The sequence below is a fragment of the Fukomys damarensis genome, unplaced genomic scaffold (assembly GCF_012274545.1).
Source record: "Fukomys damarensis isolate Sample0158 unplaced genomic scaffold, DMR_v1.0_HiC HiC_scaffold_15, whole genome shotgun sequence".
Lineage (NCBI taxonomy): Eukaryota > Metazoa > Chordata > Mammalia > Rodentia > Bathyergidae > Fukomys > Fukomys damarensis.
Genome location: NW_022900927.1, coordinates 5,239,815 through 5,256,573, shown reverse-complemented (window position 1 = coordinate 5,256,573; position 16,759 = coordinate 5,239,815). Strand labels below are relative to the sequence as shown.

General features: G+C 44.0%; 1 protein-coding gene across 2 annotated transcripts; it reads right to left on the bottom strand.

The window, feature by feature from the left end:
• Positions 1-3,142: 3,142 nt before the first annotated feature.
• On the bottom strand, positions 3,143-15,920 carry Prkag1 (protein kinase AMP-activated non-catalytic subunit gamma 1). Of its 2 annotated transcripts, none has more exons than XM_010623603.3 (12): positions 15,838-15,920; positions 11,692-11,737; positions 6,021-6,086; positions 5,844-5,925; positions 5,701-5,759; positions 5,534-5,579; positions 5,376-5,430; positions 5,014-5,140; positions 4,644-4,809; positions 4,452-4,489; positions 3,965-4,111; positions 3,143-3,850 (listed from the first exon to the last, which is right to left on the bottom strand). In XM_010623603.3, exons 1-12 carry the CDS (start codon positions 15,906-15,908, stop codon positions 3,743-3,745), a joined length of 1,011 nt encoding a protein of 336 aa, XP_010621905.1. In that variant the 5' UTR covers positions 15,909-15,920; the 3' UTR covers positions 3,143-3,742. The 2 variants fall into 2 exon arrangements, with proteins under 2 accessions (XP_010621905.1, XP_010621906.1); XM_010623604.3 differs by lacking the exon at positions 6,021-6,086 and adding an exon at positions 6,123-6,232 and having other exon boundaries at positions 15,838-15,907.
• Between the last annotated feature and the right edge of the window lie 839 nt (positions 15,921-16,759).

Sequence of the window (16,759 nt, the reverse complement as noted above, 5' to 3'; positions counted from 1 at the left end):
TGTGTGTGTGTGTGTGTGTGTGTGTGTGCGCGCGTGTATGTGTGTGCGCGCGCGCACGCATGTGACTGCGCGGATGGCTCGGCGCTACCTCCCCCATGAGCACGGCCGCCCCCTGGGGCCTGGGATTGGACACCCCTTCCCACTGCTCTTGTCCCCCAAGCTTGATGGGACTGGCACGCAGGAGTGGGCGGGGGAGGGACTTCTGAGTCTTGCCAAGCTGACAGTGCTCCCCTCCTTTGCCCCCATTTCTTTAACCTTCCTGCCGTTTTAAACCTTTACTCTCCTGCTTGTCCATCAGGGGTTTATCCCTAACGTCCTGCCTCCGACTTGTTTTCCAAACAGGGAGTGGTGAAAATGGAACTCAAGGTCTCTACTGCCACTCCTTGCTGGTTTCCATGGGGTTGGGGTGCAGGAGGGGCTGGCCCAGGGCTTGGGGGGGCTATTTTTAGCAGCAGTGGCTTTCGGGTGCACAGATAGCTGAGTAACCAGCTCCCAAGCAATGGAGAGGAGGCGGTGGCTTTCAGGAAGCTTTTGTGAGATTCTGGGAGAGAGCTGCTCCCCCAAGCTCAGAAAGGGTGACCCCTCCACCTTTAACTCCTTAAAGTACTGCAGTCCAGGGCTAATGCAGCTGGACCGAGGTCTGTTTTGGCCACCTAAGCTACTTCACCACTCTCATTCTAGATATTTGTCCTTGGGAACCTGTGGAGACCCCTACACACATATAGCAGGCCCTTGACCCCAATCCAGAAGCCAGGATCTGGGGGTTAGACTATTCTGTGCCCATAGCTCTGCCCAACCTTAGAGAGGACAGAATCCAGTGCTTATGCACTTGCACTCTTACAGAGGGACGATAGAGGAGGAGTGGTATACTCCCTTGGCAAAACAAATCCCCTAGCAACTACAGATAAAAGTGGTCTCTATTTCCCAGTGTAGGGTTCCCCCTCACCACCACAATCCCAGTTCACTTAGCCCCTGTGTCAGTGGAGCTCACCTTTTGGGTTCATCTTGTCCTAGGGGGTTGTTGCTTACATCCACAAGATCTCTCTCCATAAGCTATACCAGGTGTCCCCTGATTCACCATGGTAATGTTAGTGGCAGCACAGCCCACGCCAACCCTTCCATGCAGAGACTTAGCAACCATGCCTGGCAACCACGGCAGCAGCTCCAGTGGAAGGGAGGGGTGCAGGGAGATGGAAAGAGAGTATGGCAATGGTTCCTCAGGAAGAAGGGACAATTTGCCTCCCCTCAGACGGATATGTAAGATTAGAAGCCTGTGAGCTTCATCCCTTATTTTTCTTTCAGTTCCATCCTCAAGTCAGTCTGCAACTGACTGGCTGGGGGAAATGCACATGGAGTCCTTTGGGTACAGACCCTTCCTGAAAGGGGCCAGAAGTGTTGTTGTGGAGTGGGGACAGGACATACTAAAAAAAAAAAAGAAAAAAAAAAGCACAAAACCCAGGCCTCCTGAGAGAAGCTAACCATCCCTGTCCCATCCACTTCCCACCTTGATTCCCTTCACCTACCAGCTGCACTGATGGCTCTGCTTGAAGATGCTTCCATCCACCCTGGATCCCACTAGAATCCTGCAGCTTTTTAAACCCCTGCCTCCCCCCAGACAAATCCTCCTTCATGAGGGAATGTGACATAAGGAGACATCTGTCCTTTCCACCATGCACCCACCCCCACACACATAAACATACTCTGAATCTAATAACTTAGAAATGTCCCTCTCCCAGCTTTGGGAGTATGCTGTGAAAGCTGAGAAGAGGTGAACACAGAAGCAGGACCCTTACAGGGGTGCAGCAGGGAAAGCTCAGCCGCAACAAGTACCTGCTTTTCTCATCAGGAAGCCTCATTTGTATGGCTGGAGGTTCATCAGAAGGTTCAGGCACGTTGGAGGGAGGGCCCAGAAATTACTCTGAAACTGTTGCTGGTTTACTTGGATGGAAAGCTATGAGACCTGCAAGGCAGTGGAGACAGTGCCCAGAATCTGACTCACACCCTAGTTTGGCAGTCCTTGTAGTGTTTGTCCGAACCACTGTTTCTGTCCACATGGTTTCAGCACAGTGAACAGGTCTGATGGGGTGACCATGTTGCTGCTGTACCTGCACCTCTAATTTATTCTTACCCTAGAAGGCAACTGGCAAAGGATTATAAATTACGAGCCCAGCAAAATCCAGCCACAGCCCTGCCTTCCCGAAGGCAAGAATGGTGGCAGTTCTCTCTGCCCAAATAGAAACCTTGGTCTGTCCACTGTCTGGAGACCTAACACTGGTGAGATTTTTCCTGAGGCTTCTCCTGTGATCCAGGCAGAGGAGAAAGAAAAAAAGGGAAACGGCAAGGACTAGGGTAGGAAATAGCTGAAAAAGGAGAATTAGAGGTAGTAAGCCAGGGTAATGGAACAGCAGCATAAAATCTGGAGCCAGAGCATTTGGGAACAAATCCTAGCTTTCCTTTTTATTGGCTGTGTGGCTTTGGACTAGTTTCCTAGCCTCTCTGTGCCTCAGCTTTAAAAATGTTAAAACTAGAATAGTATCCAGTGCTGTCCCAAGGACTAACTGAATTTACACAGGTTGAACATCCCTAATGAAAATATACGAGGGCTGGGGATTTAGCTCAGTGTTGCCGCCTGCTTCACAAGCGCAAGGTCCCAAGTTTGATCCCCAGTACCAAAACAAAAATAACCAAAACCAAAAAAACAAAACAAAAAATGTGAAAGCTGGCTAAGTGTGGTGTAATACGTGCTATTCCAGAGGCTAAAGCAGGAGAATTGCAATTTTGAGGCCAGCCTGGGCAGCTTTGTCTCAAAATAAATTTTAAAAAGGAGCCTGGGGATGTAGTTTAGTGATAGAGCATATATGCACAAGGCCCCTGGTTTAATCCCCAGTACTGAAAAAAATTCTGAAATTTAACATGCTCTATAACTTGAAACTCTTATGGTTCCAAACACTTTTCATAAGCTATTTAACCTGTACTAGTAAAACAGTAAGAATGATACCTGGAGCCTTGTTATATATGTGTATGAGTGCATGCGTGAGTGTGCACGCGTGCGTGTGTGTGTATAGCTATGTATCTATGAACGAAGAAAGGCTGAAGAAATTGTGTTCATCAGCTGTAAAAATCAAATACTGTAACACCACGATAAGATTGTTGTCATTTAATTAGATCTGCCACAAAAATGACCTTGACTAACCACTCTGCCCTCCTCCTCCACCTAACCATTTCACTTCATGTGCACACAGCACAGGAATGCCAAAGCCGTCCTCCCCACAAGCCTGCCCACTCAAGTGAGGGCAAGAGATGTCACCAAACGGACTCAGCCTTCTCCATACAGCACGAACAGGAAGAATAAAAATATCTCTATGACGAATTTGTTGTGCTGTTATATTACGGCAGAGCCAGGACAGAGGTAAGAGCAGAAGCAGGGTGAGGTCTAGGGATCTCTTAGAGATCAGCATTTGCCTGTGGAGCAGAGCTTCTGTTTCACCCAAAAGGGGGCTATGCCTAAGGAGAGGGTTAGGACCAGCTAGGCTGAAAGTTCTGAAGTTTGCATGTGAGGATAGGGGCAGCTAAGATCTTTTTCTCCTTCTTCTCCTTGTCTCCCGTCTTCTGGTGGTAGGGTGGGGGATCCTGCACAGGGAAAGTGTCAGTGCAATTCTCCCAGGGTTTCATCTGCTTCCCAGAGCTTCCACGAGGTGGTGAATGGGGCATATCCCGATGCTGCCTTGCCCCATCCCCCTGCTCAGGGCTTCTTCTCTCCACCCGTGAGCACCAGGGCCTGCAGGATGTCAGACAGTGACACGATTCCCTTGACCACATCATTCTCATCCACCACTACCAGTCGGTGAACCTGGCACAGAACAACAGGGAGAAGGGATGTTTAGAGCCAGCCTTGGTAAGAATGAGCCCGTATCCCCTACCCCTCTCTCAAGCCAAACCCCAGCTCCTCTAGGCTGGTCCCTACCTCAGCCTCCACCAGCCTGTTGATTATGGTCTCCAGAGTCTCATGCAGGTAGCACTTGAGAACACCCTCAAAGTAGTGTGACCGATGCTGGAGGGCTTTGGTCACAGATATGTCTAAGTTGTTGTAGGTCTTTTCTGCTGCCAAATTCTGGGGAAAGAGAGGAAGGACTTGCAGAGAAGCAAGGGAGCCAACCCTCAAGCTAGAAAGATTTAGGGCAATTGTCAGCCATGCCCACAATCCAAAACCAGCTCATTCAATTCCTTTTTTTTTTTTGGTACTGGGGATTGAACTCAGGACCTTATGCTTTCAAGGCAGGTGGCAGCAGCACCACTGCGCTAAATCCCCAGCCCATTAAATTCCTTTTCAAATAGGATTTGAAAGCCTGGTACTTTCCAAGACATTTAGGTCAAAAAGAGACTCCCTTCTCCCTCTCCACATTCAACATCCCCTGCCCTTCCCTACTTCCCAGCCCTTCCGCATCACTCACGATAACATCAAACTTGGAGTAGATGTCCACCACGCGCCCTAGGGGGACAGAGGCAGCTCAGCAAGGAGGATCTGGCCTCCAAGGTTCCCCTTACCCACAGAATTGCCCTCCAGGCTGAGCTGAAGGGAAAGCAGATTTTCCCAGAGCAACCTGATCCCTGGAGCCCTCCCTCCCTCCTTTCTAATCTCTCACCTTTCTCATCCACCACTGGCAGTGCTGAGACTCGGTGCTGTACAAAGATGCCCAGAGCCACGTAGACAGGGGTGGTAGTGCGGACCATAGCAATATTGGCATAGGTGCCAATCTGTAGCTCTTCCAGAGACTTAGACATGAACTCTGGCTTGGGGAACTCAGTGATCTGAGAAAAGAACCATTAGCTTCACTTTTTTTTTTTTTGGTATCGGAGATCGAACTCAGGATATTTCACTTGTGAGACATGCAGCGGCACCACTGAGCTAAATCCCTGGCCCCATTAGCTTAACTTTTAAGGTCTCCAAACTACCCTTGAAGAACTTTCCAACCCACCATATAAGAAATAAGAAGTGGGCTGAGGAGAACTTACAAATAATTTGAGGAACTTGAGAATACGCTTGTGAGTAAGGATGTACAAGGTGTTGCCTGATTCTGGGTCAATAACTGGCAGCCTGTGGATCTTGTTTTCAATTAACGAAGAGACAGCATCGAACAAGCTGTGAGAAGGTGGGGGATAATGGTAAGTTCCACAGGTAAGCTCCTTAGACTGTTTAGAAAACTAATGCTGAGAGAGGGGATGGTGTTCAGAAAAGACTTAAAAAGCAAGTGAGTAAGTGTTGGGAAAATTATCTTCTCTCTTCTGCCCTTTTCCTTGGAGCTTTGGGTGTTTGGCGCTTTAGCTATGCTGACAAGGCTGTTCCCTGTTTTGGATAAGTGGATAGGTGAACTCACCTGGCATTAGGAGAAATGCAGACAAGTGGCTTAAAGGAGTCCTGTAGGTATACCTCTGAAGGAAAAATGGGCAGTTTAGGGAATACTGCTGTGGAAAGGCATTTCCCAGGAAGCCCTCCATCCCTGCATCCTTTTACGACTTCAAATTCTCCACATACCTCTCCAAGTTTCTATTTTGTGTTCTTCTAGCTCATAGATCTGTACCTGAAAGAAGAAGCAACAGAATTTGAGACCTGATCTTGCTTCATTTATCCTGGTGGTTTGCCTGGGAATGAGGAACTTTGGCAAGGAATATGGCTTTGGTCTTTGGGCTAAGGCTCCTTACCAAGGCTGACTTATAGTAACGATGTAGAATATTGATGAAATCGGTGATTGTCAGCATGCCTAGAGGTCAAGACAAGAGCCCTCAGCACTTCCCAAAGCTTTTCTCCCTGCCCAGCAGAAGATGCCAATAATACTTGTGCTCACCCACAAAACTTTGCTTCTTACTGTCCCACAAAGGGGCAGCACGTACACCATTAGTCACCAAAGCAAAGAAAGCTTTCTTCACCTGTAGCAAGAAAGTCATCATCATAAAGGGAAATTCACAGGGGGCAGGACTGTAAGAAAGAGAGGTTGGTATGCTGCTGAAAATGTGAGACTAACCCCATAAAAGGATGAAGCTGCTATCCTTGGGATGAGATGGGATGAGAGGTACTGAATCAGGGGCTCCTACGAAGTGGGAAGGGAAAAGAAGATTCCACTCACCTGTAGGGAAGTATCAAATACAACCAATTTGGAGCTGGTGGGAATCAGGTCATAGCAGCGATGAGACTTCATGAACGAAGTATATACACTATTGTTGGATTCTGGGGTCTCTGCATGGGGTGGGATAGTTAGTAGCTTTCTTCCATGTAAAAACTCCCAATCAAAAAAGAGAAAATAGTGTCCCAGTTTCACAAATATTTAGAATGTTTTTAATAAGGCCCCCTCTTCTGTTTTATTCCTACTATTCTCACAAAACCTGGATAACCCCCTTAAAACTATTTCATCCAATGCCTACCTCCAGGTAAGACTGTATTTATTGGCACCTGAGGTAAAAGAAGGCTGATTAAAATGAAGTCTAAATCTAAAACATCTCATTAACCAGTTCTAGTCTAAAAGTTTGTCCTCTTTAGTACACATTTTTCCTTCCACATATTTAGCATGTTTTTTTTGCTTGTCCTTTCTCAATGAAGATGAAGCACCAAATAAATTTAAGCTTCTTCCAAGACCTGCAGGTAGGAAAGTCACGGATATGAGCTGGGCCATTTCTTGAATAGTAATTGCAGCCCAGTGATCAACCTGACCTCAAACACCCTAAGGGTCCGTTCTCAGGATCTCCTGGTGAATAAGCAGTCATTCCACCTGTTCTAGACAAACTGGTGAGCCTGGTTAGCTTACCATTGCTGTGATTTTTTTTTTTTTTTCTTTTTGGTACTGGGGATCAAACCCAAGGCCTCACAAATGCTAGGCAAGCACTCTTCCACCAACCTACATCCCTGGCCCTTTTTATTTTGAGACAGGGTCTTGCTAAGTTGTTCAGGATGGCCTCCAACTTGCAATTCTCCTCCCTAAGCCTCCCCAGTAGCTGATATTATAGATGTGTGCCATCATGCCTAGCCATTCCTGTGATTTTAACTGTTTGCTCTAAACTGGAAAACAACCTCCCCAAAATAACAGCCTGAATGTGTTATGTACTCGGCTATGTGTACTTAAAAATAGTACATTATTTATTTTTTAAAATATTTTATTTTTTTGAAACAGTCTTGTTTCATAGATGAGGCTGGCCTTGAACTCTCAGCAATCCTCCTGCCTCAGCCTCTCAAGTGCCAAGATTACAGATGTGTGTCAACACACCTGGCTTCAAATTCTTACAGTACATCTGTAAAGTAAGTATTGTCCTGTTTCAGGAGAGAAACATCTGTACAGCAGTTAGATACACTGCTCAAGGTTACATGATTAGTAAGTGGCAAGAATGCTTCAAACCTATCTCCCTATTTTACCCCACCCCAGAGATGAGCATAACAATTTTTTTTTTTTTCGTGGTACCAGGGATCTAACTTGGGACCTTGTACTTGTGAGGCAGGCAGCAGAACGACTGAGCCAAATCCCCGGCCCCGTATATCGACTTCTTTTAGCTGATTATTTTGGTGTTTATTTATTTTTCTGGTGCTTATTTCTATGTCATTACATTGCATGCTTGTGCTATTTTTTTCCATTTTGATAAATATCTATTTTCCTAAGAAGGAAGATAAGAATTTTTAGTTCTCTTTCCTACAAGAATCCCATCATAACCATCTACTTCTCACCCTCCTCAGCCCCCATTCTTCCAGGAGTTAAATGCTAATATTGGTTACACCAATACTTATACCAACTTGGCTAAATAATAATTATCAAAACTAAACCAAATAGTAAACTCTGACTTTTTCCTTCTTTTGTAACTGTTTTTCCTGGAGTTAATAATGGTCTTTTCCTTTTGTTTGCTTAGATTTCTATGTACAGTACTTACAGCTAAGTCAACTCCCAGCCTCTTCACCAATTGTTTAACATGTTCCTGCCAGCCTGAACCACCAGTGGCACATGCCTGGTCCCTGCTACAAGCTGCCTGCCATGAATGCATTAAATTTCTTTTTGATGCTGGGGACTGAACCCAGGAACTTGTGCTTCCTAGGCAGGAGTGGTGCCACTGAGCTAAATCCCCGGCCCCTTAAATTTCATATGCTATCAATTTAAACTACCGAAGAAGTCTCTATGGAGACTCCTGACCTGCTCCAATTCTGGGCTAGTTTGCCTGGTGTGTAACGCGGCCATTCTGAGATCTTCCTCCATCACCGTTCAGGGGTCCCTCTCACATCTCTCCTCTACTGGCACTCCTGTTTCCTATATCACATATTTTCATCTTTTTTGGTTATTCCTTTGTATTGGTGGGGAGCACATCTTCCAGTAGCTTCCTGTCGAAGGGTGCATGAGAGGTGTTTGGAGACCTTGAAGCCTGTAGATATCTTTATTCTACTGTCATCCTTCCTTGATTTAGAATTTGCCTGGATAAAGAATTCTAGGTTGGAGTTTATCTTCCTGCAGGATGTTGAAGGCATTGCTTCATTTCCTGTTAGCTGCTGGTATTGTTGAGAGTCCCAGGCAGTTCCGATTCTTTTTGACTTGGCTTTTTCTTGTATGGAAACTCACACGATCTTCTCTTTGTTTCTGGTGCTCTGAAATCTCAAGATGCTTTAGGCAAGTCAGGTGCATCCATTGTACTGAATATTCAGTGGGTTCTTTCAATCTGAAAACTAATGTCTTTCAGTTCCATGAAATATTCTTGAATTTCTAACTAATTTCCTTCTATGTTGACATTTTTCTTCTTCTGTAACCCTTATTAGATGTTAGACCTCCTAGACTGACCTTTTCATGTTTCTTTGGGTTTTTGTGGGCTGGGTTTGTTTTGTGTAGCATTAGTAGAGATTCGACCCAGGGCCATCACACTGAGCTATATCCTCGACCCTGTTTTGAGACAGGGTCTAAAGTGCTAAGTAACCTAGGCTGTACTCAAACTTGTGTCTTCTTACCTCAGCCTCCGAGTGCTGAGATCATAGGTATGTGTCACCACGGCTGTTGTTTTGAGACAGGGTCTCACTATGTAGTTCAGGCCAGCTCCTGAGTGCTGGGATTACAAGCGTGCACCACCACAGGCCTTGCTGTTGTTTTTAAAATATCTTTTCTCTATTTTCTGGTTCTTTGATGACATTTAAACTTGATTTTCTGGGAGAACCTCACCTGATTTTTCCAAATCTACTGGGTTTAAGTTTTTGCTATTACATGATTAATTTCTAAGAGCTCTTTTTTTTTTTTGGTACTAGGGATCAAACTCAGGTCCTTGTGCTTGTAAGGCAGGTGGCAGAACCACTGAGTTAAATCCCTAGCCCTGAAAATTCTTTTTTAAAAATAAGTTATTTCTTGTACTTGTTTCTTGATGGAAATATGTTTACCTGTGTGTGTGTGTGTTTTTTTTTTTTTTTTTTTTTTTTGGGGTACTGGGGATAACTCAGGGACCTTGCATTTGCCAGGTGGGTGCAGGGACACTGAGCTACATCCCCAACCCTGCCTGAGTATATAATTATACTATGAAAGTTCTCTTCTCTGTGTATTGACTTTTCCCTTAGGTGTTTTTTTTTTGTTTTTTTTTGTTTTTTTTTTGCTTTTTTTGTTTATGTGGAGAAGAGGGGCACAGTCTGGATCATGATCTTCCTTCCTTCCTTCCTTCCTTCCTTTTTCTGGTCCCTGACTGGATTTCTCACTTTTTAAAAATGTTTGGTAATTCTTGGTTTAAAGGAGGATTCAAATCATACACTTTCCATCTGTATAGGTTTTTTTCAAATTGAATTTTTGGTTTGACTATCAAGCAAAGTTATAAACACCAAACTTTTTTTTTTATTTTTTTAACTTCTCTGAGTAAGGGAGCTTGGAGTCATTTGACAACTGAGATATGAGACTACTAATATTTTAGGCCACAGGTCTACACATACATTAAATTTGGCTGGCCCAATTTTTTTTTTTTTTTTTGGTACTAGGGATTGGACTCAGGTCCTTGTGTTTGTGAGGCAGGCGGCGGAACCACTGAGCTAAATCCCTAGGCCTCAATGTTTTAAAAATAATTTAAATCAGTTGCTAAATTTTAAAAAATCCAGAGATTTACATAAAAATCTAAATTCCTACTTTCTTTTTAAAATCAGATCTGATAGCCAGGCGTGGTGACTCATGCCTGTAATCCCAGCACTCAGGAGGCTGAGGCAGGAGGATCTCTGTGAGTTCAAGACCAACCTTGGCTACATAATGAGTTCCAGGTCAGTCTCAACTACATAGTGAGATATTGTCTCAAAAAAAAACCAAAAAAAAAAAGAAGAAAAAATCAGATCTGACAAAAATAGGTCTTTTCTTCAACTGAACTATAAATTTATGAAAAATAGACTACAAATTCACATTTATTGTTTTTCTTTTTGTTTTTTTGGCACTGGGGATCAAACTTGGGTCCTTTCACTTGCAAGGCAGGTGGCAGAACCACTGAGCTAAATCCCCACCCCCTACAAACTCACATTTAAAAATAGGTCTCAACTGGGTCCAGGGATTTAGCTCAGTGGTTCTGCCACCTATCTCGCAAGAGCAAGGACCAGAGTTCAATCCCCAGTGCCAAAAAAAAGGTTTCAACTGACCAGATGTGAATTCTTGCTGCCTTTTACATGAAATATGCCATCTACTGGCTGTTATTGTACTGTCCACCTCACTCCGCTTGGTCTGTGTAGATAATTTTCTAACTCCTGCCTTGGTGCTAATGCAAATGGACTCAGAAACATAAAAGAGGACTGCAATCATGTGGCAGTACTTAATTATGATCAGTCATCCAGATAATACAAAATATGATTATATATTAACTTTTTTGGATACCAATTAATGAAAATAATTTTAAATTCTTGCCAAGAGCTCACAGATCTAAGAACTGTCCTAAGATTTCTGACCCTAAACTACCTCTTAAAATTTGTACTTAGCCTCTACTTTAATCTTCTGGGAAAGTGTGCATTCCTAATGCCATAAACAGATCCTAGGAAGACCTAAGTCTTCCTATGCAAAATCCTTTGCCAGTGATGCCTCTTTTTGTAATTTCTGCCTCTTTCTAGATGGCCTAGTGTTGAACAATTCTATTATAAACAAGTATCTGGGCACTCGAATTATCTTTTCCTGTGCCCTGAGTTTTAGACTTAGTGCTTCTACTTCTAGATGAGTTCTAGGTTCATCCATAAGTCCTGTGTGTACTCAGTAGCTTTAGTGCACTTGCACTGTTTCTGCTCAGAAAATACCAGGGACTCTGAAAACACAAGGCTAGTTACTATGCCTAATGCCTGTAATTCTAGCACTCCAAGATGCTGAGGTAGGAGGATTGCTGGACAAGTTTTAGCCCAGCTTGGGCTCAAAATAAAAATTTTTAAAGGCATGGGATGTAGCTCAGTTAGAAAATATAGGTTCAATTTTAAGTACCAAAAAAGAGAGAGAGAGAGAGAAAAGAAACAAAACAAAAAAAGCAGCAAGCCCAGGATGGCCTATAGGAGTTTTCTCATAGTCAGAAGTTTCTCCTTAGTGGTTTAATAACTGAAGATATTAATCACCCCCACACTGCCCAGCTTTGGTTTTCCCAAGGGGAACTCTAGGAATAATCAGAGTTCATAAAAACTGCTGAAGCATCAGGATCAGGCTATGGTTTTTATTCTAGGTTTCCTTCCTTCAGTTTACCTCAAGGTAAACTTACCTTCAGGATGCTCATTTTCCTGAGCTGAGGAGCTACCTGAAGTGACCTGAAAAGACAAGAGAAACACAGATTCAGCGTAATCTATGTTCCAACCAACCTGGGCACTGACAATTAAAATGGGAGGGGAGAGGAAAGGAGAAGAGAGAAAAAGAGAGAAGATAGGGAGAGAAAAACTGAGAGAAGAACAGAGAGGAGGGAGAGGAGAAAAGAGGGGGAAGGGAGGAGAAGTGGGGAAGGGAGAGAAGAGGAGAAAAAATATTAAGCAGTCTATTCAAGACCATATGACTGGGAAGAGGTGAAGCAGGGATCTGAATACATATCTGGCTGGTTCCACATTGCCTAATGAAACAGGTCTTAAAGGCTAAAAATCTGAGCTCAGGGCTGGCTCCACAAGATTTGCTCAAATTGACTTTGTTAAAACATGGATGCCAGGGCCAGGGACTTAGCTCAGTGGCACTGTACCTGCCTGGCAAGAGCAAGGTCCTGAGTCCGATTCCCAGTACACGGAAGAGGGGCGGGGAGTGGGGGGGGGGGAACAACACAGATGTCAGAGGTAATGTTGCTTTACCCCAAACACTCACTTCAAATAATCATGGACACTAGAACCACAGACATAACCCTTAACATTGAAAGAGGGTTACATTTGGCGAGATCTCAGTAGCTGATTGTTCACCAAAGAGCAAAGGCTTGAATGACTGAGAAACAGGTAAGGAATATGAACATTCTGAAATCAAAGACTTGAGTCCTCTCAGCACCCTTGTCAGTCAAATGGGATGCTGAGTTTTCAAATTTCCTTTCCCAAGACAGTCTGAGAAAACCAGGCTCATTACTTAAAAGCAAGAAGAGGGCTGTTTCATGGTAAATACATACATGGTATACCATAACCTCACAAAATCTATATAAAATACAGAAACAGCTACTTCTAGAAATTACAGCACTCATATGATACATACTGCACTGTGCTACAGTTATTTTGTTCATTATCTATCCACAGATTATAAATTCCTAGAACCTACAACTATCTTATACTTTGTATCCCCTGCCATCTAGCATGGTATGTTGTATACAATTCACAATTTAAAAAAATTCCTTAGCTGGGCATGGTGGCACACAGCCGGGTGTGGTGGCACACACCTGTAATCCCAGCACTTTGGAGGCTGAGGCAGGAGGATTGCTGTGAGTTCAAGACCAGCCTGAGCTACACAGTGAGTTCCAGGTCAGTCTCAACTACATAGTGAGACCCTGTCTCAAAAAAAAAAAAAAAAATTCCTTAATGATGCACACCGATGTGGAGAGGGAGACCTAAACTATGTTTTAGAGAAGAGAGACATACAGCTAAATAGAGGTACAAATATCAACAGAAGAAAGTCAGACACAATTGAGTGACTTTATCTTTCTGCCTGCTTCTCTGCACAAAAGTGGAAATTATGACCACCTGTTTCTACTTTTAATAACTTAGGGCACTGAGAAGGTACTGTACTATAAAAGTACAATTTTTTTTTTTTTTTTTTTTTTTTTTTTTTTGGTACCAGGAAGCAAACTCAGGTCCTTGCATTTGCAAGGCAGGTGGTGGAACCACTGAGCTAAATACCAGCCCAGTATAAAATATTAATAGACATAAGCTGTGTGGACCATTTCTTCCAAACTCAGTATCACATTTTCAACTGTTTGGCAATAACAGGTACTACAGTGACTCAAGATGTTTTACTATAAAACGGAATATTTATCCTATTATACTTTTTTTGGGGGGGTACCAGGGCTCAAACTCAGGACCTGTGCTTGCAAGGCAGGTGGCAATACCACTGAGCTAAATCCCTGGCATATTTTTTTCTCTTTTTTTTTTGAGACAAGGTCTCACTATATAGTTAAGGCTAGTCTTGAACTCACTATATAGCCTAGGCTGGCCTCAAATTCATGGCTCAAGTGCTGGGATTATAGGCATGTGTCACCAAACCCAATTCAAATCCAATTATTCTTTTTCTTTTCTTTTTTTTGGTTGGTTTTTTGAGACTGGTATCACTATGCAATTCAGGCTGGCCTAGAACTCACAGTGATTCTCCTGTCTTAGCTTCCCAACTGCTGGGATCACAGGCATGCACCACCATATCCGGCCCTATTATTCTTACCACTATTCCCATTTCTGGTTATTTTGCTATACTGTTATCTTCTCAGGTGCCTAGAACTGTAGTCAACTCTTGTATTCTCCGTAATAGGCCTCGAGGCACTAAGCTAGTATTAGATATATCTCAAATCTCTCTCTCCCCATTTTCACAGCCTTAACTTAGGCTTTTTCCTCTCATTTCCATAGCATTCTCTAAACTGATCTTCCTGTCCCAACTCTATCTTCTCTTCAATTAACCTTTTGTGTTTCACCAAGTTCTCTCACCAAAGCACCTCCAGTTTGGAAGGGATTTTCATCTCTAGCAACTAGCAACACTACTTTCTGCAGTGGATCAGTTCATTGACAGAAAATCTTTTAAGAACATTCCCAAAGCACACTCAGTATGGTATGCAATATCTCCTGCTCTTAGCCTACTTTTCTAGTCTTTTCTTATATTGTAGTCCAAATCCAAAACTCTGGTGGCCCAGAGATTTAGCTCAGTGGTGCAGCTGCCTGCCATGCAAGCACAAGGTCCCAAGTTTGATCCCTGGTACTAAAAACAAACAAACAAACAAACAAAAAACAAAGCTCTGGTAACATCAAGCCACTGGCTCACCCCCAATAATTCTCTGTATTCCCCAATTTCTATTCTCTTGTTCAATCTTCAAAGACTTCTATATCCACTGTAATTTCTCCCTCTCCTATGTTTTCAGGTCCTTGTTTTTTGTTTTGGTATGGGGGATTGAACTCTAGTCCTTGTGTTTGTGAGGCAGGTGGCAGCACAACTGAGCAGCACTACTGAGCTAAATCCCCAGCCATTGTTTGTATTTTGATGACACCACTTATCACAGTTTATCTTAAGGAACAGCTATCACTGGCTTGCCCTCACCCATCTCCAATCAGGCCTAGCACTTTCAAAGTGGGCATTTCCTTTTCTTCTTTTTTGAACCTAATCCAGTATGTAGAAATAATGGCTAAATTATAAAAATGCTTCAAAAACCATAAGAGAAGTAAAAGTGATACAATTCATGGAATCAGACTATTATTCTTGGTCAAAATCCACACTCTGTAGAAACCGACTCCATTGTCTGAGTGGTTGATTGCATATCATTTTACCACTACAGTCTTGTCTTCTTGTAATCTTATCTAACGAACACCACATCTCTTCAGGCTGAGAAAGGGTGTGATAAAGAATTACTCTGGACATATGACTAAGTGATCCAAAGAAAAGAGAACTATCAGTCCTCATATAATTACAATAGTAGATGATAAAAATCAAGCTGGGAAGAGTTACTGTCTTGACAGAGAATTCATGGTTAAAAACTGTGGAGTCACAAGTGGATGAGAAAGGTTCCTAGAAAAAGGCTCCTGAGATTGAGTTGGATCTTAACACGCAGCAGAAAACCTAGAGAGTCGGTAGGAAGGTGACAAAGACTTGCCACAATTGGTCAATGACTGCTCGCTAAGAACGACCTAAATTAACATGCTTAAGCAAAAAAGGACATGACCTAAACTTGTCCAAGGAACACTGCGATCTCTAACACTAAAATATTCCCTCCTTCACAGAAACCTCAATCCTCAGTCTGATAAAAGGCATATGACCTGTCTGGATGCAATTAAAAACTTCTCAGATGTCCCTTACACCAGGAACTGCAGGAATCACAGTCAAACCACCTGCAAGCGGGGTTGGGGTGTCCCCTCACCCAGTAAAGCCGGATCAGGCAAACACGAGAGGCTCTGAGCGCCAACAGGAAAGGAAGCCCGAGATTGCTATGGGGTACACAGGCTCCAGGTAGGGAGCCAGAAATCACTGCTCGCTAGGGCCGAGAGTACCGCTGAACTCAGGCACAGACAGGGCCCAGTCCTAGGAGAGGCGCCCAGCGAAGGGGCAGAGGGACAGACTCGGAACCGGACGGACACCCGGCAGCTTCTCAATAGCTAAATACCAGCGCCAGCCCCTGCCCGGCCCTCCCCGTCTCCGAACTGGGGGCGGGGGGGGGTCTCAGGCTCCACAGCGCCCCTCGCAGCCCTCCTGTGTTCCTCACCGTCTCCATCGCAAGAAAGGCCGACTCTTTTCGCTTCCGGAAGCTGGGAGGGGGGGCAGGCCCCGCCCCATATCCGGTGGTGAGACGCTACTTCCGCCTACGTCACGGCAGACACAGGCCCTGAGCGTAAGGCGGGGAACACACCCTTCCGGCGGTGGACCGGCCTTCCCCTGAGTACTCGCGGACCTTACGGGTTCTGCTGACGGCGAGGGTCATGGGACGGAGCCGCTTGTATTTAAAATGTTCTTTTTTTATTTGTCGTTTAAAAACAAACTTGGAAGAAGCAAAATCCAAAACTTGCCCTTTGCCTCTGGCAACATAAATTATGTACAGTTCAGAATGATCGCTGATACAAAACATGCCAAGGACGGGGTGGGGGGTGGGGGTGGGTGAGAGAGCGCTTTAAAAAAGGGAACCATTTCATCCGTTGTTACGAAGGACCAACCTTGCTGTACAGGATACACACAACACAAAATAAAATCTTCACGGGATTCACACTTGTCAGCGATTTATTTTTTTAAAAAGGGGGAGGGTCCTGGAGGTGAGGGTAGAAGATGGTAAAGGGGAAAAACTGAAAATCGAGTATGTGCAAGTGTAAACCAACCCAAAATACAAACACGGGGGGGGGGGGGGTTCTGATGCAATTATACAGGCAGGGTACTTAAAAAAAAAAAAAAAAAACCAACAACCAAAATTCCAACCTTGTAGCTTGGATCTGAGTTATAGTTTATATAAAAATTAAAAACTGTATAAGGTTTCTTCACTAAATTCTACAGGTCTATCGGATATCTAGCATATGCTTACAAAGTCTGCCCCGTCCCTTTCCCAGTCCCAGGGCCCAAGCTCCAACCAGAACCTGACTCACAGGAGCCAATTTCCCCTTGCTATAGCCTAGACCTTTTTGCTCTTGAAAAGGACCATC